The 25,786-nt window shown below is 45.8% G+C and overlaps 2 protein-coding genes across 3 annotated transcripts; both read left to right on the top strand.

Annotated features, from left to right (window-relative positions):
• Window positions 1-119: 119 nt before the first annotated feature.
• On the top strand, window positions 120-2,899 carry LOC110537077 (cyclin-dependent kinase 2-associated protein 1). Of its 2 annotated transcripts, none has more exons than XM_021622835.2 (4): window positions 120-470; window positions 1,738-1,841; window positions 1,983-2,109; window positions 2,283-2,899. In XM_021622835.2, exons 1-4 carry the CDS (start codon window positions 437-439, stop codon window positions 2,348-2,350), a joined length of 333 nt encoding a protein of 110 aa, XP_021478510.1. In that variant the 5' UTR covers window positions 120-436; the 3' UTR covers window positions 2,351-2,899. The 2 variants fall into 2 exon arrangements, with proteins under 2 accessions (XP_021478510.1, XP_021478509.1); XM_021622834.2 differs by lacking the exon at window positions 120-470 and adding an exon at window positions 994-1,164.
• A 649-nt stretch (window positions 2,900-3,548) lies between these two features.
• LOC110537073 (M-phase phosphoprotein 9) lies at window positions 3,549-25,769 on the top strand. The gene is made up of 23 exons (XM_036937062.1): window positions 3,549-3,701; window positions 4,494-4,774; window positions 4,878-5,025; window positions 6,017-6,106; window positions 6,196-7,047; window positions 10,367-10,439; window positions 10,951-11,054; window positions 11,869-11,985; window positions 12,051-12,538; window positions 16,114-16,263; window positions 16,451-16,538; window positions 16,607-16,822; window positions 17,085-17,132; window positions 17,225-17,289; window positions 17,993-18,094; window positions 18,241-18,453; window positions 18,587-18,723; window positions 19,224-19,457; window positions 19,652-19,769; window positions 19,919-19,992; window positions 20,079-20,284; window positions 24,256-24,324; window positions 24,577-25,769. The coding sequence occupies exons 1-23, from the start codon at window positions 3,699-3,701 to the stop codon at window positions 24,676-24,678; spliced, it is 3,978 nt and encodes a 1,325-aa protein (XP_036792957.1). The 5' UTR covers window positions 3,549-3,698; the 3' UTR covers window positions 24,679-25,769.
• The last annotated feature ends 17 nt before the right edge of the window (window positions 25,770-25,786 follow it).

Below are 25,786 nucleotides of genomic sequence, written 5' to 3'. Positions count from 1 at the left end.
CTCAATCATATTAAAAAAAAATCTGTATACTTAATTGTCCACGTTTTTTATATGATGTGCTGTACTCCTTAATCCTCACCACTCATAACAGGTCCCCTCTACTTTGGTTTTTAGGCCATCACTTGGGGGTCAATCCCATCCCACAACTTCCATGGGGTAATGACGCTGAAAGCTATGATTGGGCAATAGAACGTGGCCGCTGCCTGTCCACCAATGGTCAAGAGAATGACCGGGTCCTGTACCACAAATTGGAGGGGTTACATCGTATCAGCACGGGCCCAATCACAGCTTTGAGAGAAGACGGGAGAATCTTCAGAAGAGGGGCCTCCAGTGCACGTGTGTTTGTAGTAGATAAGATTTTGTTTGATCTTTATGCTTAATATTTAGGTAAAAGGGAATTTCTAGGAGGGGGAAGTGTGGCTAATTCGAGGCAACAATGGATGCGTCTCCAAATCCCCAGACAAAGACAGGTAATCTTAAATTGACTTAGTTTTATGTAGTTTTTTTGGCTGTGCTATGGTGGTCTACTACAAAGTGTTACGAACAAAAGCAATACTGTTGCACGAGTCGCTACCATCTGACCAACCGTGTAACTGGAAAGGTCTGTAGATTTTACCCCACGCTCTAGTATCACACGTTAGAGGAGCTTGTATAGGCTAATTATATTATTTATTTTTTACTTTGTATTGTTTTATATAATTAAGACGAATCAATATGAAAAATTTTCTTAGTCCATTAGGCTTGAAATTCTACTAAAATGTTAGTTCTATGTGGTCTAGAGATGTGTTCTGTGCAGCCGGACAATTAGAAAATATTTTCAATAAAATAAATCCAACGTGAATTAGTTACAAAATATGTAATTTAAATAAACCTAAAAGTATTTTTGCTTTTCAAATGTACTGAAAGTTGTGTAAATCGCGTTGGAAGCATTTTCGGTCAGATTATCCGGGATTGTCTATTGTGGTGATAGAATGCATTGTGGGTGTCAATATAAAGTGACGGCCATATTTGCCGGGTGCCGTTGCTGTAAACAAAAAGTGAGAGACAGACGCTTCACTGAATTTGATTTTCGGGTCATTTTATTTCTTTAATTTACAATGTCTCTGGGAATGTCTTACAAACCCAATGTCCACCAGCACATTCCAGGAACTTCTGGGAACCAGGGTAAGGGAACAATATCGGTTAAACTCAACCATCCATCCGTTAAATCGAGTGTTAAATTCGGTCTTTTGGAGAATAACGTTACCTGGAGAAAGACCGTGTCTAGTTTTTGTCCAGTTATATATAGGGTCAGATCCTGGGAGCTAGGCTAATTCATATCCGCCATTATTACTAATGTAAAAAAGCCACATCCTCATCTTCATTGGCTATAACGGCAGAGGTGGGAAATTCCATATGTTCCGAAAAATAATCTCTGTCGTTCTTTGTCCCATGCCATCCTGGAGGGTGTCGTTACGTTGTGACAAAAATGTATCACTTTGGCTTCTTTAGTCAGCCCTGTTCCGCTTCCTCCATGATAGTCTCTTGCGGAGCTGTTGATTGATCTGCCAGGGATATTCCTTTATGAACCTTCGAGGACATCTAGTGTTTAACAAGGCTTATTGCATAAAAAAACATGCGCACTACAACTGTGGCCATTGTTGGCTATGTGAACCTGCAATATGTAGAATTTGTACTATTTGGTGAACGGTAATATCATATTTGACCCTAGATTTGTTTGTATTTGTCTCCCAACAGTTGGAAACATTCCGTCTCCGTCAGCAGCCAACTTGGCCACGTTGCAGTCCTACAGGCCGCTGGTGAACGATGTTTACGCGCCACCCTCCTTGGGCTTCACACAGGTTCAGGCATACACCCACATTGCTTATTCTAATTCTACAATGCAGGAAATAAAACCGACATTTTAAAACAAATGCGTAGTTACATTGTAGGTAACTCCTTTGGTAAAGTGACTTATTCCTCTCCTGTCCCTGTGTGGTCAGGGATCCAGCAGCAGCCAGGTACCCCAGAGTAAGTATTCAGAGCTGCTGGCCATCATCGAGGAGCTAGGGAAGGAGATCCGGCCCACCTACGCCGGCAGCAAGAGTGCCATGGAGAGAATAAAACGAGGTAATGTGGAAACTTCTGTAATAATACAATACCTCTATTGTGTGGTAACACAAACAGCATTATCTAGACTACACATTAGTCCTCTACCTACTAACTCTAACTTGGTTAGAGAGTTGTCATTCAGTCAGTGAATGACTGTTGTTCATTTTGGTGTAACCTACTTTTCCCCAAAGGTATCATCCATGCCAGGGGACTGGTGCGGGAGTGCTTGGCAGAGACTGAGAGAAATGCCAGGTCCTAGCTACAGAAGCACTACCCTCTCCTGTAGAAGAACCAATACTCTCACTCACCATGTCAAAGACCACTGCATGGCACATCCTCTAAAAAGAGGAATGGAAAACAAAATAAGGGATGGCTAAAAAGGTCAAGAAAATGTTTCTGAAAGGTTAAGATTTGAGAAAAGGGGGGAAAGGGGACACTAGAATAGAATTCAGAATTCAACAGATTTGGTTTTTCTTCATGCCCCGTTTTGGGGTCACAGTTTCCTGACTTCATATTTAAAATTAATAGTAATTTTTGCATGCAAACGTATGGGTCCATCATGGCCTTCAGTTAATTGTAGACATTGCATGGCTTGTACCGGATTAGACTAGGAGAGGAACACTTTTTGGTAGATGTTGGTCTGAATTCCAGACCCTTAATGGTTGAACAAGTGAAGGACAGAAATGTGCCAAATACATTGGTTCATTCATGTTGAGGTTCTTTTTTGGGATCAATAATGAAAATGCTGTTACTTGCATCTTTGTATGTATTTATTACTTGTGTAATAAAATGTATTTTCAATACAAATGTAATTGTTTTGAAAATGTGTGAAAACAACCCTAGTGGTCTCCTATAACCTTGCTCCTTAGGAGGAAAATACAGATATATCACCGAACTTGAATAGATTAGAAGGTGGCTAATTGAGAGGAAGTAGGCAGTCATTGTTAAGTCAACTCGTCTTGGTTGAATAGAGGGAATATGCTGTAGGATGGACATATCTGGAAAATAGCAAGCAGGACCACTGATTTAGGCTCATCTACAGTGATTAATTCCTTGGATATTGCATAACCCAGCAAGATTTAGGCAATAAGCACTGATTGAACTAATTGACCAGTGGTGAACAGCAATACATGTCACGGATAATGAATGAATTTGAAACTTGAACAGGGCCTGAGAGAGACTAGTATTTACCATGAATACGGGATATAACACATTAAGTAGACGTAACTATCAATTTTGGAATCGCAGATGACAATGTAACATTAGCAATTGCACATTTGTAACGTAACAATTTGGTATCCTTGCGCGTTTCATTGGACTTCTACCCTTGCAGCGAATGTGTCACTTCCTACAAGTTCTGCCAATCATGCCCATTGTTGTTTACTGCCATTGTGCATCATAGCCAATCATAAGGTTTGAATAAGAGAGACAGCCAATCAGGTAACTCGTGTTCTATTCCATTTGGCCAATTAGACACTGCGTAATGTTTTGCCATTGAACATTGTGCTGCAGCACTGCTAGCCCGAGTAAAAACTACATTAGCTGCAGTAGACTAGCTGGCTAGTATTGCTGAGAGGCAATATGGGTGAAGTTACGTTACAAGTTAAATGGTAAGTTAATTGTAGCTTTATTTATCATCTAATTCACCTACTTTGCACATTAACTCTGAATCGATTATGTGCGTATTGCGCGTATAACCAAGGCGCTAGTTTCAATCATTGTCAACATGTAACGTTCGCTAGCTAACGTTACACGTAAACGTTGAAGCCTGCAAACTTGTCAGTTAGGCTAACATGGTTAGCTAGCTAGACAGTAGGATCCAGCCAGCAACCAAACTGGAAACTGGCCAGGCAATCAATAGGTTGATACTGTATTAGCGAGCAGAAGGGTACTTACTAGCTACGATATCCAGGCATATTTCGCTGGATAGCTATGTAGCGGGGTTTATTCCCTTATCAAGGAGAGAACAATATTACATCAAAGCAGCTGGTCGTGTTGACTGTTGCATGGTCAGTTGTTGTGACATGATGCCATTCATGCAAGCTTCCTTCCCTGTGAGCTATTTAATGGAAGCTATGACAGCTTATCTGTTTAATGCTGGTTAATGCTCTTGTCAGCTATATATCGCAAGCCTTCTCTAAGTTGATCCAGAAAGGGTATGCAAGTTAATCTGCCCCAGTGAAATTGAAAGTTTTCATCTCACATCACAGCCCTGGTTACTGTCTGTCTGGAGTTTAAAGGGACAGTTCACCCTGAAGTCAATGTTTGTCATATGTTACTTTAGACCTTTCTCCTCTATCTCCCGCAGGTATTAGACCCTCCCCCTCTATCTCCTTGTAGGTTGAGGGGGAGCTGTCTCCCTCCTTCCACCCATTCATTGACCCCCTCTATGTCCCCTGTAGGTATCATACTCTTCCCCAGGTCACGAGTCCATAAGCATGTCCACAGATGACAGTATCTCTGAGGATGTTTCAAGCCTGAGCCACTGCCTTGGCGATGCCAACGGGGAAGGGGGCAAGGAGAGTGAGTCCTCAGAGGGCACCTCAGCAGCCTCGGGTCTGGGGCTTGGGTTGGGGCTAGCCGGGCCGGAGGAACGCAAAATCACCTCCAAGCCTGCAGGGGGTGCTGTGGATGGGAGAGCTTATGACATGACCCCAGCATGCAGCCTCCCCCAGAAGATCAGGTGTGTGTAGAGACTGTGCTCTCTGAGGTGTTGATGTAGGAGGTATGGAAAGTACAATCCATTCTAATCCCTTGTCCTAACTCCTGTGTGTTGTGTTCCTCAGGAGTCTGTGTCTCAGTACGGAGGAGGCCTTTGTGTCTGGGAAGTGTCTTCCCTTCATCAACCCCTCATCCCTGGAGACCCTCAGGGCCCTGGTCCAGGAGATACAGAGTAGTGGGGAGACTGACCCGGAGATGTGGAAGGACTGTGAGGTAGGAATGTGTCTGTTTGGCAGTGTTCGTGTGTAACTACAAGATAGGTGGACAACACAGATATGTAGGAGACTTTGTATTTAGTGTGGAAGGACTTTCAAGTAGTAATACAGCAACTGATGGAGGAATCTCCATGACAATTCATTTTTCAGAGAAGTGTGTGTTCTCTGAACTTCTCCCCGTGAAGGGTGACGTTGGGGTTAGCTGGCATGGTCATTATTCTCCTGCAGTGTGTTGGGCAGCCTCATCTCTCTGCTGTCGCTTCTGCTGTCCCTGTGGATCTCAGCTGACCGCACACAAAGATGCATGCACACAATCGGCCCCCAGACTGCACACATCACACCACTGCAGCTGATCTCTTCAGACACGGGAGATGATTTGTGATGCAGCAGTGCCATCTCATCTCACACACAGAGGAAAACACACCTGGGAGATACATAGTGCTGTATTCCCCAGCTTTGAATACAGGGATGTTTCTCAATTGTCTTAATGACCTGCCCTTGTCTCCTCTTGATCATTTTTCCTGATCTAAAAAAACACATGCTAGATTTCACTTGTCTAGTTTAGACTATTGTTCTGAAGCCCAGGTCTGGTATTGTACCGTGAAATATCTATATTTTGTATTGCATATGAAATGCGCAAACAGCAGAGTCTCAAAGGGAATCTTTTTTTTTTTTAATGGGCCGTAATATCAGGTGCATACCCCCCTCCCTGGGTGCATGGCATAGTACAACGGTTTCCCCTTTCTCACGTCATAACTGGAGCACAGCTGCTTCCGGGTGCGCCTCGCACACACACACACAGACCCCAGCTGCGAGACTAACTCCCAGCTGTCACTATTCTACCCTCCAATCAGAACATTTGGACTATTTGCTATATTTATATTCACGCTGGACACCCATACTTCCAAGAACAACTCTTCCAATGCTCTGTCTTGTGCTATGGTTTACAGACCTAATGTTGAAGTTGTGTACGTGTGTTTGTTGAACAGGGCCGATGGCTGCATCTGTTTCAGCTAGTAGAGAAACAATACCAAGAGCAGATCTTGGCTCAGCAAGAACAGTACCAGTGCCAAATACAGGTCTGTACTACTATACTTGGCCTGTTCTAGAATACCCAATGTTGCATGTAATGATGGCTGTTTACACTGTGATTGTTTTTCTCCTCCAGCTGATTCAGGATGAGATCAAAGCCTTAGTTCAGCTCCAGAACCGCCAGACCAGCACACAGACGCACCACGATTACCCATATATCCCTACTGCTACCACCAAGACACAGACACATCACGATTACCCATCTACTCTGTCTACTGTCACACAGACACACCCAGACTACACCTCTTCCCCTGTTGTTACTACCAAGGACTACCCTTCACCCCCCACTTCCAACCCCAACCACCCTTCAACTTGCACGGACCTTCCCAATGGGAACTCGCCCCTCTCTGCTCCCCTCACCTCCCTCTTTGTCCCCCAACCCATTTTGAGCTCCACCTCCCCTCAACCCCCACCCCCCCGGCCAGAGCCGGTCACCCTAGGAGAGAGGTGTGCTGATGGGGCAGGGACGGTGCTATGCAGTGGGTACAGGACCCTGTCGACCTGGGGCACAGGGCTGGAGGGGACAGTGACTTTGGGGGGAGCAGAGGAGACAGGCCAGGTCGAAGAGGAGCCTAGCTGGTCCCTTCACCTCCAGGACAACACAGACATCACTCTGATTGGCCAGGAGGGTCAACAGAGGAGCGCCTCGGCCAATGAGGTGGCTCCTAGAGCCAATCCTAGTCCACCACCTGAGCAGCAGAGAACCTCCAGCCAACCGCTGACATCCTGGGCTCAAAGACAGAGACGCAGCAAACCCAAGAAGAGCAGGTTAGGGCAGGCCCAACATCCCCAGGCCTCCCCCTCACCCCTTCAGGCCCCGTACCTGGGCCAGAGCGACCCTCAGTCCTCTTCCCCGCAGGAGCAGCAGCCCAGCTCCAGGAAGAGCCCCAGAGACAGCCCCCTGGACGACACTGACCTCCAGGACCAGGTATGCCTAGCACCGGCCTGTTCCATTACAATTTATTGTAGCTAGATAAAATGATCTTTGGATTACTAGAGTCACTATAGTGCTCTGGCATTTTGTTATATCACCATGTATTTTGTCTGTGTGTGTCACTGTTATGGAGCGACTTCAGTGCCAACAGAAATGGTATTTGAATTTAATAATTTTATAATTTTATAATAGGATATTGAATTTGAATGTAATATTTTTGGATGTTTAATGCACAAATTTAATCATTTAATTCATAAATGTAACTTGTATTTCATGATTTGAAACTCAATGAATATTGCATTCAGTTTAAAATGTTTAATTGAATATTCAAATTCAATATTTATATATTCAGTTTCAATATGGTAGATATTACATTCGTTGACTGTGTATCAAGTTAATCAAAGTTTCATATATTCAACTTCTCATATGCAATCATATTCAGTTCTCTAAATTCCGATTCAAAACCAGAGACCACATCCTGGTACTTTGCCAGCCAGGAATCAAATGCTCTCTGTGGTAACAGAAGCTTCTGGTGGATTCTGAAGCCAATGTGCCATGCTGTGTTCTTCTTATGAATTTATCTCTAGCGTTTGAACCGCTTTGCCTATAAACTATTGACCCCATTGCTGAAAGCTAAGAGACTCTAGAGCGTGAATGCTTTTTCTGTTCTCCTCTATGATGATCACAGGACATACTATAAGGGAGTGTCAAAAAAATTATTTGGCCGCCATAAGAATACAGTTGAAGAGCACAGTCATAGTCCTTCTAAGGATAGCCTTTCCACTCTCTATTTAATCTTGCTCTTGTGACTGACTGGGTTTGAACCAGGTCTCCTGCGTGTCACAAGACTGTGTTAGCCCACTTAGATAAAGCCCATGGGGATTTGTTTAGGAAGCTAACACAAGTCTTCAAGTTTCCAGCAAGGTTAATCGAACCACCTCGGTTACATTTCACCTCCCTTTGACCTCCTACTCAGCGATCACGGCACCAATATAACTGATTGGGTTCGAAATCAGGCCTACTGCACAACAACAACCCTTTCTGTGGCATACAGAAGCAGAAGGATCTGTGCACCCCATTTAATGAGAGTCTGACAGAGGTGGTTTGGTGATCCAGCCATGTGAGGAGTAGCCTCGTAATTACCAGACCTATTACCGTGTGTAGCGAACCATTCATGTAAGCTCACGAGATCAGCCTGCTCGCGAGGCTATGTGATGAGCAGCCTTAGCTGAGACATGAAGACGTGGAAGTTTGTCTGAAGGGGTTCTAACCCAGGGCTCCTGTGTGCCAGACAATGTAACTCTTCAGGTCTCAAGACAAGTTACTCATCAGAGAAGGGTGGCCACTTCACCCCCCTTTCAACTCATCCTTGAAGAGACCCCGCCAAGTCACAGGACCAATGCCTAGGCTTTAGCTTAACTAGCTAACACAGTGTTAACCATATAATGACTACCCTTGACGGAGACTTGAAACCATTGGTGGACTGGGACCATAAATCGGACCTGGCATTTCTAGCACGCTGGCCAATACTTTTCTTGAGTTCCCCACACCGGCCCATTATTTTCCTTAAGTCCCCCATTATTAGGGGCGGCAGGGTAGCCTAGTGGTTAGAGCGTTGGACTAATAACCGGAAGGTTCAAGTTCAAACCCCCGAGCTGACAAGGTACAAACAAATCTGTCGTTCTGCCCCTGAACAGGCAGTTAACCCACCGTTCCTAGGCCGTCATTGAAAATAAGAATTTGTTCTTAACTGACTTGCCTGGTTAAATAAAGGTCAAATAAAAAAAATAGCCCCAATGTGCTAAAAATTGACCAACCCGTCTGGCATTTGCCCGAAATGCCAAATGGCCAGTCCGCCCCAACTTGAATCTAACCTATCACAAAATAACACCTCAAACTTACACATCTCCAGGTCTTAGGCAAGGTTCTCATCACATAAGCATGGATCACCAAAGTAACCTGAGTAACCTTGCTGGATCTTGAAGACTTGTATTAGTGTAGCAGATGGGGATCAATGAAACTCCCTTTGCGCAATTGAAGGCCTTTTTCAATAGCGCGGTTGGTTATAATGGTTCATAGCCAAAATGGTTCAAATGCTAGAGACATTCATTGGAAGGAAATAAATTCAGTATGCCACTTTGGCTTCAGAAACCGCAAAAAGTTTCTGTTTACCACAGTGAGTGTTTGATTCTATTTGTTCTCCTATACCTTTCCTGGTTTTCAATCTGAATTTAGAAAACAGAATTTGAAAATTTGAATCGGAATGCATCTGAAAAGTTGAAAATATGACATTTTGATCAACTTAAAATGATTGTTTATAAACTACAATCAATATTGAATATATAAATATTGAACTTGAATAATTAATTAAAAATAAATGGCATTTTAAAACGGAATGCAATATTCATTCAATTCAGTTTTAAATCATTAAATACAAGTTACATTTCTGAATTCAATGATTCAATTTGTGAATTATAAATACAATTTAAAAAATATATAATTTAAATAACATTTATTTTGGCACTGAAATGGCCTCTATACATTGTCTACCCTCGTTTGGAAGCCTTTAGAAAAGGACTCGACACTGTCTGCTCTGGAAGCCTTTAGAAAAGGACTCGACACTGTCTGCTTTGGAAGCCTTTAGAAAAGGACTCGACACTGTCTGCTTTGGAAGCCTTTAGAAAAGGACTCGACACTGTCTGCTCTGGAAGCCTTTAGAAAAGGACTCGACACTCTGCTCTGGAAGCCTTTAGAAAAGGACTCGACACTGTCTGCTCTGGAAGCCTTTAGAAAAGGACTCGACACTGTCTGCTCTGGAAGCCTTTAGAAAAGGACTCGACACTGTCTGCCCTGGAAGCCTTTAGAAAAGGACTCGACACTGTCTGCCCTGGAAGCCTTTAGAAAAGGACTCGACACTGTCTGCTTTGGAAGCCTTTAGAAAAGGACTCGACACTGTCTGCTTTGGAAGCCTTTAGAAAAGGACTCGACACTGTCTGCTCTGGAAGCATTTAGAAAAGGACTCGACACTGTCTGCTTTGGAAGCATTTAGAAAAGGACTCGACACTGTCTGCTCTGGAAGCCTTTAGAAAAGGACTCGACACTGTCTGCTCTGGAAGCATTTAGAAAAGGACTCGACACTGTCTGCTTTGGAAGCATTTAGAAAAGGACTCGACACTGTCTGCTTTGGAAGCCTTTAGAAAAGGACTCGACACTGTGTCTGCCCTGCTTTGGAAGCATTTAGAAAAGGACTAGAGCAAGTTTTGGGTCTCCTCCTCTTCTCTCTCTCCTCTCAATTTAATCTCTCTGTTTTCAGCATGGATGGGCTGCTCCCTCCACCAACTCCTTCCCTCTGAGGAGGAGTGACAGCCTCATGTCTGAGGTCTCAGGTAACAACACACACCGCTCTTTGTATTCTTATTATAATAAGCTGTTTCCGTGTTCCAACACATGGTTTCTGTTTGATTGTTGTTACAAAGGCACGCCATGTTGAATTGTTTTTTTGTTGTTTTTACATATAGCCTACAGTAAACAAATGAAAATGCTGTTTTATTATTTAAAATGAAAATAAGTATATTCTGATGTTACTGGACACCTTCATGAACACAACCAAATTATTATTTTAGAGGGAGCATATATGAAATGTATTAATTACACTTTTAGAATGTTGCAGTCAGAATGACTGCTCATTATATTGTTGAGTGGTGCCTCGCAGCCCAGCGGTTCTAGTGTTAGACATTGGCCTACATACTGAGTGATCTTGTTGACTCACACTGTTGCCTTCGCTGCAACAGCAGTTCTGTAATGCTGTAATGCTAAGTGTTTGAAGTAAAGTAGTTAAGAAGCAGTATAGGACTGAGGTTGTTATAATGTAGTAAGAGGTGCCTTCTTGTCCTCCAGGTCTGACATACTGGCGTCTGGATGAGAGTGAACTCTACTGCCCTCTACCTGACAGCTTTGACAGTGGCGCCGACCTCCTGCTGCAGGAGGCCTCTATCAGTCTGGTAGGTGAATGACAAAAGGACAATGCAAACTTGTTCCACCTAAATACAATGTTTGTTTTCATTGTGCTGAAAAAGTTAGTCTCAAAACCATCTGCATTAGGGGAATCACATAATATGCATTATGAGAAATTTGCAGACCTCAATCCCAAGTTTAAAAAAAATTGCTCCATCTCCCTCCATTGTGTTAGTTGTTGTGTCTCTGTCTCCCAGACCTGTCCAGAGTGTGTGTCTGTGTCTCTCCCAGACCTGTCCAGAGTGTGTGTCTGTGTCTCTCCCAGACCTGTCCAGAGTGTGTGTCTGTGTCTCTCCCAGACCTGTCCAGGGTGCGTGTCTGTGTCTCTCCCAGACCTGTCCAGAGTGCGTGTCTGTGTCTCTCCCAGACCTGTCCAGAGTGCGTGTCTGTGTCTCTCCCAGACCTGTCCAGAGTGCGTGACTGTGTCTCTCCCAGACCTGTCCAGAGTGCGTGACTGTGTCTCTCCCAGACCTGTCCAGAGTGCGTGACTGTGTCTCTCCCAGACCTGTCCAGAGTGCGTGACTGTGTCTCTCCCAGACCTGTCCAGAGTGCGTGACTGTGTCTCTCCCAGACCTGTCCAGAGTGCGTGACTGTGTCTCTCCCAGACCTGTCCAGAGTGCGTGACTGTGTCTCTCCCAGACCTGTCCAGAGTGCGTGACTGTGTCTCTCCCAGACCTGTCCAGAGTGCGTGTCTGTGTCTCTCCCAGACCTGTCCAGAGTGCGTGTCTGTGTCTCTCCCAGACCTGTCCAGAGTGTGTGTGTTGTTCTGACAGTGTCAGTGTCTCTATCTTCCTCCTCCAGACCTCTCCAGAGGAACAGAAGCTGTCTCTCAGAGAGATCTACCACAACAAGCAGAGAACTGAGTCCAAACGCACCGACTGGGACCTCTCTCGCACATGCAGCCCCACATCACCACAGGTATACACACACAGACGCACAGACGCACAGACACTAGCTCTAACTCTCTACTCTCTCTGTTCTAGGTGTTAACTCTAGATCCCACTGTTCACCTCCGTCAGTCAGACCGGACCTCCGGCTTCACCTCGCCCTCCCACTTCAGCAGCCCATCGTACCCCACCCTGCCGCACCTCTACTCCCGCGTTGGCACCCCCTGTACCCCAGTTAGCCCAGCCTGCATGGCCGAGGGCAGTGCCAACCCCGGGGACACAGACTGCCCCTCCAATGCCTCTAGCCTCTCTGTCACCGCACCTACCCCAGCCATGGTAGCCTCTGCTCAGATAAAACTGGCCCCATCATCCCCCTCTACTTCCAAGCCCCTGGTGCTCCCCAGCAGCCAGCAGCACAAAGCCTTGGCCACTCAGGACAGCAAGGACGAGGGGAGCCACACACACACCAGCAACCTGATGAAACTGGCTGTGTCTGGGAAGCACACGCACTCCCACACACTCTCCCGGGGCAACCCTCGTATGGAGAAAGCGGCATCGCTGGAAGACCCTGTGGTCGTCTCTCTGTGAGTGGCCAGAGGCTGGTTATGTTTTTATACACTGCTCAAAAAAATAAAGGGAACACTTACACTTAAACAACACAATGTAACTCCAAGTCAATCACACTTCTGTGAAATCAAACTGTCCACTTAGGAAGCAACACTGATTGACAATAAATGTCACATGCTGTTGTGCAAATGGAATAGACAGGTGGAAATTATAGGCAATTAGCAAGACACTCCCAATAAAGGAGTGGTTCTGCAGGTGGTGACCACAGACCACTTCTCAGTTCCTATGCTTCCTGGCTGATGTTTTGGTCACCTTTGAATGCTGGTGGTGCTTTCACTCTAGTGGTAGCATGAGACGGAGTCTACAACCCACACAAGTGGCTCAGGTAGTGCAGTTCATCCAGGATGGCACATCAATGCGAGCTGTTGCAAGAAGGTTTGCTGTGTCTGTCAGCGTAGTGTCCAGAGCATGGACGCGCTACCAGGAGACAGGCCAGTACATCAGGAGACATGGAGGAGGGCAACAACCTAGCAGTAGGACCGCTACCTCCGCCTTTGTGCAAGGAGGAGCAGGAGGAGCACTGCCAGAGCCCTGCAAAATTACCTCTAGCAGGCCACAAATGTGCATGTGTCTGCTCAAACGTTCAGAAACAGACTCCATGAGGGTGGTTCGAGGGCCCGACGTCCACAGGTGGGGGTTGTGCTTACAGCCCAACACTGTGCAGGACGTTTGGCATTTGCCAGAGAACACCAAGATTCGCAAATTCGCCACTGGGGCTCTGTGCTCTTCACAGATGAAAGCAGGTTCACACTGAGCACATGTGACAGACGTGACAGAGTCTGGAGATGCCGTGGAGAACGTTCTGCTGCCTGCAACATCCTCCAGCATGACCGGTTTGGCGGTGGGTCGGTCATGGTGTGGGGTGGCATTTCTTTGGGGGGCCGCACAGCCAGAGGTAGCCTGACTGCCATTAGGTACCGAGATGAGATCCTCAGACCCCTTGTGAGACCATATGCTGGTGCGGTTGGCCCTGGGTTCCTCCTAATGCAAGACAATGTGGCTGGACCTAGACCTCATGTGGCTGGAGTGTGTCAGCAGTTCCTGCAAGAGGAAGGCATTGATGCTACGGACTGGCCCGCCCGTTCCCCAGACCTGAATCCAATTGAGCACATCTGGGACATCATGTCTCGCTCCATCCACCAACGCCACGTTGCACTGCAGACTCTCCAGGAGTTGGCGGATGCTTTAGTCCAGGTCTGGGAGGAGATCCCTCAGTAGACCATCCACCACCTCATCAGGAGCATGCCCAGGCGTTGTAGGGAGGTCATACAGGCACGTGGAGGCCACACACACTACTGAGCCTCATTTTGACTTGTTTTAAGGACATTACATCAAAGTTGGATCAGCCTGTAGTGTGGTTTTCCACTTTAATTTTGAGTGTGACTCCAAATCCAGACCTCCATATGGGTTGATAAATTTGATTTCCATTGATAATTTTTGTGTGATTTTGTTGTTCCGCACATTCAACTATGTAAAGAAAAAAGTATTTAAGAATATTTAATTCATTCAGATCTAGGATGTGTTATTTTAGTGTTCCATTTATTTTTTTGAGCCGTGTATATTCAGCCACACTAATATTGTTGAGTCTATATACCAGAGGAACTAGCAGCAGAATAACCTGTGTAACTGATGCATACGGAGCAGTAGAATAACCCGTGTAACTACTGATGCATACGGAGCAGTAGAATAACCCGTGTAACTACTGATGCATACGGAGCAGCAGAATAACCCGTGTAACTACTGATGCATACGGAGCAGCAGAATAACCTGTGTAACTACTGATGCATACGGAGCAGCAGAATAACCCGTGTAACTACCGATGCATACGGAGCAGTAGAATAACCCGTGTAACTACTGATGCATACGGAGCAGTAGAATAACCCGTGTAACTACTGATGCATACGGAGCAGTAGAATAACCAGTGTAACTGATGCATACGGAGCAGCAGAATAACCCGTGTAACTACTGATGCATACGGAGCAGCAGAATAACCTGTGTAACTACTGATGCATACGGAGCAGCAGAATAACCCGTGTAACTACTGATGCATACGGAGCAGCAGAATAACCCGTGTAACTACTGATGCATACGGAGCAGTAGAATAACCTGTGTAACTACTGATGCATATGGAGCAGCAGAATAACCCGTATAACTGATGCATACGGAGCAGCAGAATAACCCGTGTAACTACTGATGCATACGGAGCAGCAGAATAACCCGTGTAACTACTGATGCATACGGAGCAGTAGAATAACCCGTGTAACTACTGATGCATACGGAGCAGCAGAATAACCCGTGTAACTACTGATGCATACGGAGCAGCAGAATAACCCGTATAACTGATGCATACGGAGCAGCAGAATAACCCGTGTAACTACTGATGCATACGGAGCAGCAGAATAACCCGTATAACTGATGCATACGGAGCAGCAGAATAACCCGTGTAACTACTGATGCATACGGAGCAGCAGAATAACCCGTATAACTGATGCATACGGAGCAGCAGAATAACCCGTGTAACTACTGATGCATACGGAGCAGCAGAATAACCCGTATAACTGATGCATACGGAGCAGTAGAATAACCCGTGTAACTACTGATGCATACGGAGCAGCAGAATAACCTGTGTAACTACTGATGCATACGGAGCAGCAGAATAACCCGTATAACTGATGCATACGGAGCAGCAGAATAACCCGTGTAACTACTGATGCATACGGAGCAGCAGAATAACCCGTATAACTGATGCATACGGAGCAGCAGAATAACCCGTGTAACTACTGATGCATACGGAGCAGCAGAATAACCCGTGTAACTACTGATGCATACGGAGCAGCAGAATAACCTGTGTAACTACTGATGCATACGGAGCAGTAGAATAACCCGTGTAACTACTGATGCATACGGAGCAGTAGAATAACCCGTGTAACTACTGATGCATACGGAGCAGTAGAATAACCCGTGTAACTACTGATGCATACGGAGCAGTAGAATAACCCGTGTAACTACTGATGCATACGGAGCAGTAGAATAACCCGTGTAACTACTGATGCATACGGAGCAGCAGAATAACCCGTGTAACTACTGATGCATACGGAGCAGTAGAATAACCCGTGTAACTACTGATGCATACGGAGCAGTAGAATAACCCGTGTAACTACTGATGCATACGGAGCAGTAGAATAACCCGTGTAACTACTGATGCATACGGAGCAGCAGAATAACCCGTGTAACTACTGATGCATACGGAGCAGCAGAATAACCCGTGTAACTACTGATGCATACGGAGCAGTAGAATAACCCGTGTAACTACTGATGCATATGGAGCAGTAGAATAACCCGTGTAACTACTGATGCATACGGAGCAGTAGAATAACCCGTGTAACTACTGATGCATACGGAGCAGTAGAATAACCCGTGTAACTGATGCATATGGAGCAGTACTCCTTTTCTTCTTTCTCCTCCTCCCATTCACTCTCTTCCCAATTTTCCTCCTTTTTTCCCTACTTCCTATCCGCCCCTCTTTCTCCAGGCTGAGAGAGAATCTGAGGGAGAAACACTGTCGTCATGTAGCTGACCTGAAGGCTTACTATGAGGCAGAGATCAAACTCCTCAGAGACAAACTGGACCTGAGAGACCTGCCACACGACCTAGAGCAGAGCAACCGCACGCTCAGACAGAGGTGTGTGTGTGTGCGTGCGCACGCTTGTTTTACTATCCTCGTGGGTACCGGAAAGCCCCAAAGTCCCCACATGAATAGTAAAACAAGGAAAATTCTCCCTCGTGGGGACAAAGACCATTTTAAGGTTAGGGGTTAAGGTTAGGGCTGTGTGTGTGTGAGATCTAACCTGTGGTCGTTGTAATACCAGGTGTGCTCAGCTAGAGAGGGCTCTGTCTGAAGCCAGCAGCTGTATCCAGGAGCTGGAGAACAAGAACTCAATCCTGGAAAAGCAACTGGTAAGATGCCTTTCATACCCCTAGAGGTGTGTGTGTGTGTGCATAACAAGCTCTGCTTTCTCTGACAGGCTGACTGGCCGATGCGCTACGACACAGCCTGCTCCACGGCAACGTCCCTGCAGCAGCGATTGGATGGAAGCAGGCGGTCAGTCAGGGAGAAGGACGCCTCGGCTGGCCGCCTCAGGACCCGGGTCCGGCAGCTAGAGGAGGCCTTGGAGAACGCCTGCAGAGAAACGGAAGAGAAGGAGGCCAGGAGGGAGAGGGAGTACAAGATGCTGCAGGACGTGAGTTCTGCACTTATACTAAACTAGTTAAGTAAACCCAAATCTCTGGTCTCTGACTGTCTGGGAAAGACTACTTTCTAGGTGTTGTAGTTTGAGCGAACTGTACCTCTGTGTTTTCAACACCAACCAGTCTTATCTGAGCAGCTTATTTATTACCTACTGATGTGTGCAGATTGTCTTGTAATAGGCTATTTGGCTGTAGCTCAGGTGTGTGTGGCCATGATGACTTAAGGGTTATTTATGTCTGTTTCTTCCTCCTCAGCTTCTGGGGGAGTATGACTCTCTGAGGAAAGAGCACGAGGGGGTGAAGGTATTAGTGATGTCTGTTTCTGTGTTATTCCACCTCGACAAGAACAGGTGACACATTGTACTAATATTTCAAACGTATTTCTCTGTCAACAGGACAACCTGGTGTCTTCAGAGAACCAGCTGTTTGATGCCAACGAGCAGGTCTCTAGACTAAAAAGGTAACATCAAGCATCCAAGACCTGCAGGGACACATTCTTTCTTTGTCTTGTCTATGAAAACCAACATTTATATGATGGATAAGCTAGGTGAATCATGACGCCATATCTGACATCAGAAGTTGAGTGACATAATGCGGGATCCTTTATGACTAAGAGAGAGTTCTTCTCTTGGTGACTGTCTATTTTGGCAACCTTAGCATAGACAGGACCTGCATGTATCGTGTGCCCGCTTTTCTTTCTTTGTCATTTTTTGGACCCAGCAACAGTGGAGAGATATAGAGATATGTCTGTCCTATCACCCACACACTCTTCCCTCTATCTATCTGTCTGTCTGTACCCCTCTCCTCCTCAGGGTGATCTGTAACAGTCTTCCCCCTCTGTCTGTCTGTGCCCCTCTCCTCCTCAGGGTGATCTGTAACGGTCTTCCCCTTCTGTCTGTCTGTGCTCCTCCTCAGGGTGATCTGTAACAGTCTTCCCCTTCTGTCTGTCTGTGCTCTTCCTCAGGGTGATCTGTAACAGTCTTCCCCTTCTGTCTGTCTGTGCTCCTCGTCAGGGTGATCTGTAACAGTCTTCCCCTTCTGTCTGTCTGTGCTCCTCCTCAGGGTGGTCTGTAACAGTCTTCCCCCTCTGTCTGTCTGTGCCCCTCCTCAGGGTGATCTGTAACAGTCTTCCCTCTCTGTCTGTCTGTGCCCCTCCTCCTCAGGGTGATCTGTAAGATGGAGAGCCAGGTGAATCAACTGGATTATGTGAACCAGGCCAGGAGTCGCCAGGCCGTCCACAACCACACACAGTCCTCTGGAGCTGGGTAAGGTCTCCTCAACTCATGCATCCATGTTGTGCTTTCATTTGGTCCCAAAGCAGGTCTGACAGTAGCTGTTGTTACTGTTGTTAACCCCCTCCAGTCTGACTGTTTGTTTGACAGAAGCTGTTCTTACTGTTATCCCTCTCCAGTCTGTACCACCATCCGGACCTGCTGCTGTCCCCCAGCAAACACCCTCGGCAACCAGAATCCACATATAGGATATCTCCTTGCCCTCAAACTGACCAATCACATAGCATCAGGAAGTCTCCTCTTCCTCAAACTGACCAGTCACAGAGTTACAGGAAGTCTCCCTGTCCTCAAACTGACCAATCAGGCAACTCGGGCCACACTGGCAGCAGAAGGTGTGGTTGAGGTTAACTTGTTGTTGTAGTGTTAACTTAAGAATACCTCCTCTTAATTCCTTTTCCCCTTGATTTAACCACGATTTACAAAGCTGACCAGTTTACCTCACCCTTGTCCTGTTTTTTCCTGTAGGTGTTCGTCCCCTCCAGAGAGTGAGCAGCCCCAGAACCAGGGTGGGGGTGTGAGGGAAGCTAGGGGGCCTCTGACCCCACTGATGAGGGCCCTGATAGAGCTTGAGGAGACCAGGACCACTGAGGGCCGGGCCCCCTGTAAGAAACAGCCACAGTACCACTGACTCACTTTCACTGGCCTACTGTAAGACACAGTCCTCATCCCACAGTAGGCCTTCCACTCACTTACTAACTCATGTCACTCTCCACTCAATCGTTAGTGCTGGGCTGGAACACTGGCCTTCAACGTGACTCATTCATTGGCTCCAGTCTTGCATTTTCGCTAACGCTAGCTTTTACCATGGAGGTTGTGTTTCCCCTGACCTCAGCCGTTTGGATATTTGTTTTTCATGTCATCTGATACCAGCATTTTAAGATTCTCTGTCTTGTGAAAATGTAGGGATTTGCAAACGGATATTATCTTGGCAGTGCTAAGGAACTTAGCAGGTCTAAGTTGAAACAACCTGTTTGATTCTCTACTCTGAAGTTTTTTTCTGTTGAGGGGTCTTTCAATGTGGTTCACTCTGAAAGCATCTGTTTTTGGGAGTGTTTTTCTCTAAATTCTGTCATTTATCTCTATGTATCTGTCTGTGTTGCAGGGTTGGGCAGTCGGAGGCCTACTGTTGGCCTTTTAGAGAGAAACCACAGAGAACCACAAACACAGGACCGTGACAGGGCTATGGAGGATGTGGCTGGCCTAGAGACGGGAATGTCCGGGACAGTCAGGGGTGTGCCTCTGCTGAGAGCCCAGAGAAGTCTGTCTCCAGAAGGCCACAGGTCCTCTTCTCTGCCCCCCCGCACCCAGAGGACCACCTTTCCCCCTACTACACCCAGTACGTCTGTTTTTCTCATCACTCCTCTATCGGGGTTGGGTTGAATGCATTCAGTTGTGCTACTGACTAGGTATCCCCTTTCTCTTCCTGGTGTATCTCAATACTCTATTATTACCTAATGTGTACTTTTGTGTATGTGGAGACTAGTTCATTATGTTAAGTGATTTCACTAATCTAGTGTTATTTTGTTTTAGGTAAGAGGGAGACCCTAATGATGCCTCTGTCAGCTAAGTCCAGCCCCAAACGCTGCCCTGCAGAGAACTACTCCACTGCCTTTGGCAACCCACCACCACGACAACAGCTACACAACAGGTACCCGTGGACTACAGGACCCTTCCTTAGCTGAATCTTTGCACCCTTGGTTAAAATGCATACTGTTTTTTACGTGTGTGATCGCTCCAACTCCAGCTACGTTATTTGATATGTTGAGCTTAGTTCAGAGTTGTGATTGTCTGTTTCAGGTTTGACGTGGCGTTAGACCAGAGACGCCACTCCTTCCACAACTCCAGCCCCAGGAAGAGACTGTTCCCAGAAGGTTTTTGACTTACCTCCCTGACTCCTGGTTAGTGTGTTCAGTTGAATAGTTCCCTAACACTACTGCCCTGTTTCTTCCTCCTCCAGCCTCCCAGCGGTCATCTGGTGGCTCAGTGGAGTCCTCAGGCAGTGTTGACCCCCAGGAGGGTGTCTTTGGGCTGGGCTGGCAGGAGCAACGGACTGTGGGGTCATGCTCAGACCTCCAAGACCCAGGGACAGACCTCCAGACCAGGCTCCACTCCCTGGCCGACGCTGAGAGGATGTTAGACGAGCTCACTATGGAGAAACAACAGGTGAGACAGACTGTTATAAGGTTCTTATAGATACACTATGACAGGCCACTCACTAGCAATGTCCAATTTCCACAAGACCAAACATGCCTTTTACCCATAGCCCTACCCCTAGACACCTGTACAGTACATTCGGAAAGTATTCAGACCCCTTTTTCCACATTTTGTTACATTACAGCCTTATTCTAAAATGGTTTAAAAAATGACAAAGCGGAAACAGGTTTTTAGATTTTCTTTGCAAATGTATAAAGCTTATTTACATAAGTATTCATATCCTTTGTTATGAGACTCGAAATTGAGCTTTGGTGCAACCTGTTCCCATTGATCATTCTTGAGATGTTTCTTCAACTTGATTGGAGTCCACCTGTGGTAAATTCAATTGATTTGAAAAGGCACACACCTGTCTATATAAGGTCCCACAGTTGACGGTGCATGTCAGAGCAAAGACCAAGCCATGAGGTCGATGGAATTGTCCGTAGAGCTCCGAGTTAGGATTATGTCGAGGCACAGATTTGGGGACGGGTATCAAAAATGTCTGCAGCATTGATGGTCGACAAGAACACAGTGGCCTCCGTCATTTTTAAGTGGATGAAGTTTGGAACCACCAAGACTTCCTAGAGCTGGCTGTCCGGCCAAACTAAGCAATCGAGGGAGAAGAGCCTTGGTCAGCGAGGTGACCAAGTGCCCGATGGTCACTCTGACAGAGCTCTAACGATCCTCTGTGGAGATGGGAGAACCTTCCAGAAGGACAACCATCTCTGCAGCACTCCACCAATCAGGCCTCTACGGTAGAGTGGCCAGACGGAAGCCATTTGTCTGTAAAAGGCACATGACAGCCCGCTTGGAGTTTGCCAAAAGGCACCTAAAGGGCTCGCAGACCATGAGAAACAAGATTCTCTGGTCTGATGAAACCAAGATTTTTTTTTTTTGCCCTGAATGCCAAGCATCGCGTCTGGAGGAAACCTGGCACCATCCCTACGGTGAAACATGGTGGTGGCAGCATCATGTAGTGGGGATGTTTTTCAGCGGCAGGGACTGGGAGATTGGTCAGGATTGAGGGAAAGATGAACGGAGCAAACTACAGAGAGATCCTTAATGAAAACCTGTTCCAGAGCGCTCAGGACCTCAGACGGGGGGCAAAGGTTCACCTTCCAACAGGACAACGGCCCTAAGGACACAGTCAAGACAACGCATGAGTGGCTTCGGGACAATCAATCAATCAAATTTATTTTATATAGCCCTTCGTACATCAGCTGATATCTCAAAGTGCTGTACAGAAACCCAGCCTAAAACCCCAAACAGCAAGCAATGCAGGTGAAGAAGCACGGTGGCTAGGAAAAACTCCCTAGAAAGGCCAAAACCTAGGAAGAAACCTAGAGAGGAACCAGGCTATGTGGGGTGGCCAGTCCTCTTCTGGCTGTGCCGGGTGGAGATTATAACAAAACATGGTCAAGATGTTCAAATGTTCATAAATGACCAGCATGGTCGAATAATAATAAGGCAGAATAGTTGAAACTGGAGCAGCAGCACAGTCAGGTGGACTGGGGACAGCAAGGAGTCATCATGTCAGGTATTCCTGGGGCATGGTCCTAGGGCTCAGGTCCTCCGAGAGAGAGAAAGAAAGAGAGAATTAGAGAGAGCATATGTGGGATGGCCAGTCCTCTTCTGGCTGTGCCGGGTGGAGATTATAACAGAACATGGCCAAGATGTTCAAATGTTCATAAATGATCAGCATGGTCGAATAATAATAAGGCAGAACAGTTGAAACTGGAGCAGCAGCACAGCCAGGTGGACTGGGGACAGCAAGGAGTCATCATGTCAGGTAGTCCTGGGGCATGGTCCTAGGGCTCAGGTCCTCCGAGAGAGAGAAAGAGAGAAGGAGAGAATTAGAGAACGCACACTTAGATTCACACAGGACACCGAATAGGACAGGAGAAGTACTCCAGATATAACAAACTGACCCTAGCCCCCCGACACATAAACTACTGCAGCATAAATACTGGAGGCTGAGACAGGAGGGGTCAGGAGACACTGTGGCCCACTCCGAGGACACCCCCGGACAGGGCCAAACAGGAAGGATATAACCCCACCCACTTTGCCAAAGCACAGCCCCCACACCACTAGAGGGATATCTTCAACCACCAACTTACCATCCTGAGACAAGGCTGAGTATAGCCCACAAAGACCTCCGCCACGGCACAACTTAAGGGGGGGGGGGGGGGGGGGCGCCAACCCAGACAGGATGACCACATCAGTGACTCAACCCACTCAGGTGACGCACCTCCTCCAGGGACGGCATGAGAGAGCCCCAGTAAAGCCAGTGACTCAGCCCCTGTAATAGGGTTAGAGGCAGAGAATCCCAGTGGAAAGAGGGGAACCGGCCAGGCAGAGACAGCAAGGGTGGTTCGTTGCTCCAGAGCCTTTCCGTTCACCCTCCCACTCCTGGGCCAGACTACACTCAATCATATGACCCACTGAAGAGATGAGTCTTCAGTAGAGACTTAAAGGTTGAGACCGAGTTTGCGTCTCTGACATGGGTAGGCAGACCGTTCCATAAAAATGGAGCTCTATAGGAGAAAGCCCTGCCTCCAGCTGTTTGCTTAAAAATTCTAGGGACAATTAGGAGGCCTGCGTCTTGTGACCGTAGCGTACGTGTAGGTATGTACGGCAGGACCAAATCAGAGAGATAGATAGGAGCAAGCCCATGTAATGCTTTGTAGGTTAGCAGTAAAACCTTGAAATCAGCCCTTGCTTTGACAGGAAGCCAGTGTAGAGAGGCTAGCACTGGAGTAATATGATCAAATTTTTTGGTTCTAGTCAGGATTCTAGCAGCCGTATTTAGCACTAACTGAAGTTTATTTAGTGCTTTATCCGGGTAGCCGGAAAGTAGAGCATTGCAGTAGTCTAACCTGGAAGTGACAAAAGCATGGATTAATTTTTCTGCATCATTTTTGGACAGACAAGTCTCAATGTTCTTGAGAGACCCAGCCAGAGCCCGGACTTGAACCCGAGAGACCTGAAAATAGCTTTGTAGCGACGCTCCCCATTCAACCTGACGGAGTTTGAGAGGATCTGCGGAGAAGAATGGGAGAAACTCCCCAAATACAGGTGTGCCAAGCTTGTAGCGTCATACCAAAGGAGACTCGAGGCTGTAATCGCTGCCAAAGGTGCTTCAACAAAGAAAAGGGTCTGAATACTCATGTAAATGTGATATTTCAGTTGTTTTTTTGCAAAAATGTCTAAAAACCTGTTTTTGTGTGTGTTGATGAGGATAAAAAATAAACATTTTAATAAGGCTGTAACGTAACAAAATGTGGAAAAAGTCAAGGGGTCTGAATTCACTGTAGATCTGTAAAGATTGGATGGCAATAAGCAATGCAGTGGAATCGACCTACCAGAGCAATATTTCCTTCTAGTTCATATCCATCCAAACTCTTTGGAATCTACAGGGAGTTCCAAGGGACAGGGGCTAGGAGTTTAGTTTGGCTAACGTTGATTCTGGTATTGCACTGCTTCATATTTTATTAATGGTTTATATCTATTAATGACGGAGGCAGTCCTCCTAATATATTCCGGTTATATAACCTGGCTTTATGGTTTTACAACCACTCCACTCTTAATGACTTCTATTTATAGCTGTATTCATACATCCGCTCTGCCCTGTCCCGCCCTGCCCCGCCCTGTCCCGCCCTGCTCTGCACTGTCCCGCTCTGCACTGTCCTGTCCCGCTCTGCCCTGTCCTGTCCCGCTCTGCCCTGTCCTGTCCCGCTCTGTTTTGACTGAGGGGTGCTAACCCCGTTACCCATCAGCAAGCTTACGTACACTCCTGCGTCTGTCCAGCGCAACACAAACAAACACACACACACACACACACTGCAGGGCTGCCTGCCTGGTTAATCTGATTTAATCTGAGTGCTGTGAAGTGAGTTCATGCGTTGGTTATATATTTATTAAGTTGTGTGTGTTTTGTGCAGATTGAGTCAGCGTTGAGCCGGATGCCTGGATCTGGTGGGAGGGTGAGCCTGCAGACCAGGTTAGATGAGGTAAGGTCACAGTCACACCAAACCTGCTAGGCCTCATTACATATCAGTAAAAACCATGACTGGGTTAAATTCATATTTTTGTTGTCATGAACATGTTTGTTTGAGGAAGTAGACTCTCTTGTATGGCAATTTGAATAGTATTTTAAATGAAACATTACAGAGATGGGATATCATTTCAAAACAGAGGTCTTTGTGTACGGTATGTGTGAATGTTTAAAGCTGTTCCAGCTAAATTACTTCCCCTACTCCCAGGTGGCCTTAGAGAACCGTCTAGAGAGAGTAAACCGTGACCTGGGTTCCATCCGCATGACCCTGAAGAGGTTCCACGTTCTACGCTCCTCTGCCAAAATATAGCAATGTTTTTATTAGATGACGTCATAGGGCCTAGAGTTTTTCTGGTCAGTTTGCATGGTCAGGAAATACTCCTGGTCCTAGCTATAGATGACTAGATATCAACTCTCCTAGTTATGGAACTAGTTATAGTTTTCTGTGCTGTAGATTGATACAGAGCCCATATTGTTCTCTCTTGTCTCTGTATCATGACCCACAGTCTTTTCTACACATATAACTCGGGGATATTTTTCTATATGTTTGGAAGAGCTCACTATTTGGAGTATATTTTTTTGAAATGCTCAGATTTGTAAAGTCGTTTACTTTTTTTTTTTAGATGTTTAAAAAATAGAAATATGATATGCTTTGCTTGCCATATTCAGGTCAATGATGTCGATTTTTCAATAAGAATGGAAGAACCTCCTAATATCCAGCAGAGACATGTACCCATCTGGAATGTGCCACTGCCACCTCTGTCTACATTTTTATTAATTGTTTTAAAATGTTTTATTCATCGCATACAATTGTATTTATTACATTGCATTTTTATGTGTTCATTACAATGGTGCATTTAAAAAAAAATATATATATATATATATATATATATATATATATATATATATATATATATATATAAAAATAATCTTTATAGCCTACAATGTTCAATTCTACAAGTTTTGTATTACCAAACTAGTATTATATTCTTCAGTTTCACCATTACTTGATCTTTTACAAAAACCTTGTACTGTAGCACATTTTTTAATTGCTTTCCTTTTTCCATTTTTATATATTTTTTATCTCCTTTGAACATTCCATTTGTTTTGTGTTAATTCCATGTTGTGAAGGAAGGGATTTCACCAGTACCTAACCACCCTCTCTTCTCTCTATACTCTGGATCTCATGCAAAAACCAAACCAGCACACATTTGAAATAAAAAACACACAAGTACACTGCTCCACAAATTATTGTAATGCATGTTAGTTGCACTGTTTGTTTCTTTGGTCAAGTTGTGTTCTATTAAAACATTTTGCAGTTTGCAATGACTTGAAATGAACCTCACTGGAACAAAAAAATGTACTGTTTGCTCACAATAAATAATGCTTACATTATTACAACACCTATGGGTTGTCAT

This window comes from Oncorhynchus mykiss, chromosome 12 (assembly GCF_013265735.2).
Source record: "Oncorhynchus mykiss isolate Arlee chromosome 12, USDA_OmykA_1.1, whole genome shotgun sequence".
In the NCBI taxonomy this organism is placed as follows: Eukaryota; Metazoa; Chordata; class Actinopteri; order Salmoniformes; family Salmonidae; genus Oncorhynchus; species Oncorhynchus mykiss.
Note: the sequence above shows the minus strand (reverse complement) of the source record. Positions and strands in the feature narration are given on the sequence as shown.

Coding starts and splice junctions, on each gene's coding strand:
- LOC110537077 (XM_021622834.2), top strand. CDS start 1,098: ATGTCTCTGGGAATGTCTTACAAACCCAATGTCCACCAGCACATTCCA. Junction 1,165..1,737: donor AGGAACTTCTGGGAACCAGG/GTAAGGGAACAA, acceptor GTCTCCCAACAG/TTGGAAACATTCCGTCTCCG. Junction 2,110..2,282: donor CATGGAGAGAATAAAACGAG/GTAATGTGGAAA, acceptor TTTTCCCCAAAG/GTATCATCCATGCCAGGGGA.
- LOC110537073 (XM_036937062.1), top strand. Junction 12,539..16,113: donor GACCCTGTGGTCGTCTCTCT/GTGAGTGGCCAG, acceptor CTCTTTCTCCAG/GCTGAGAGAGAATCTGAGGG. Junction 18,454..18,586: donor GGCCACACTGGCAGCAGAAG/GTGTGGTTGAGG, acceptor TTTTTCCTGTAG/GTGTTCGTCCCCTCCAGAGA.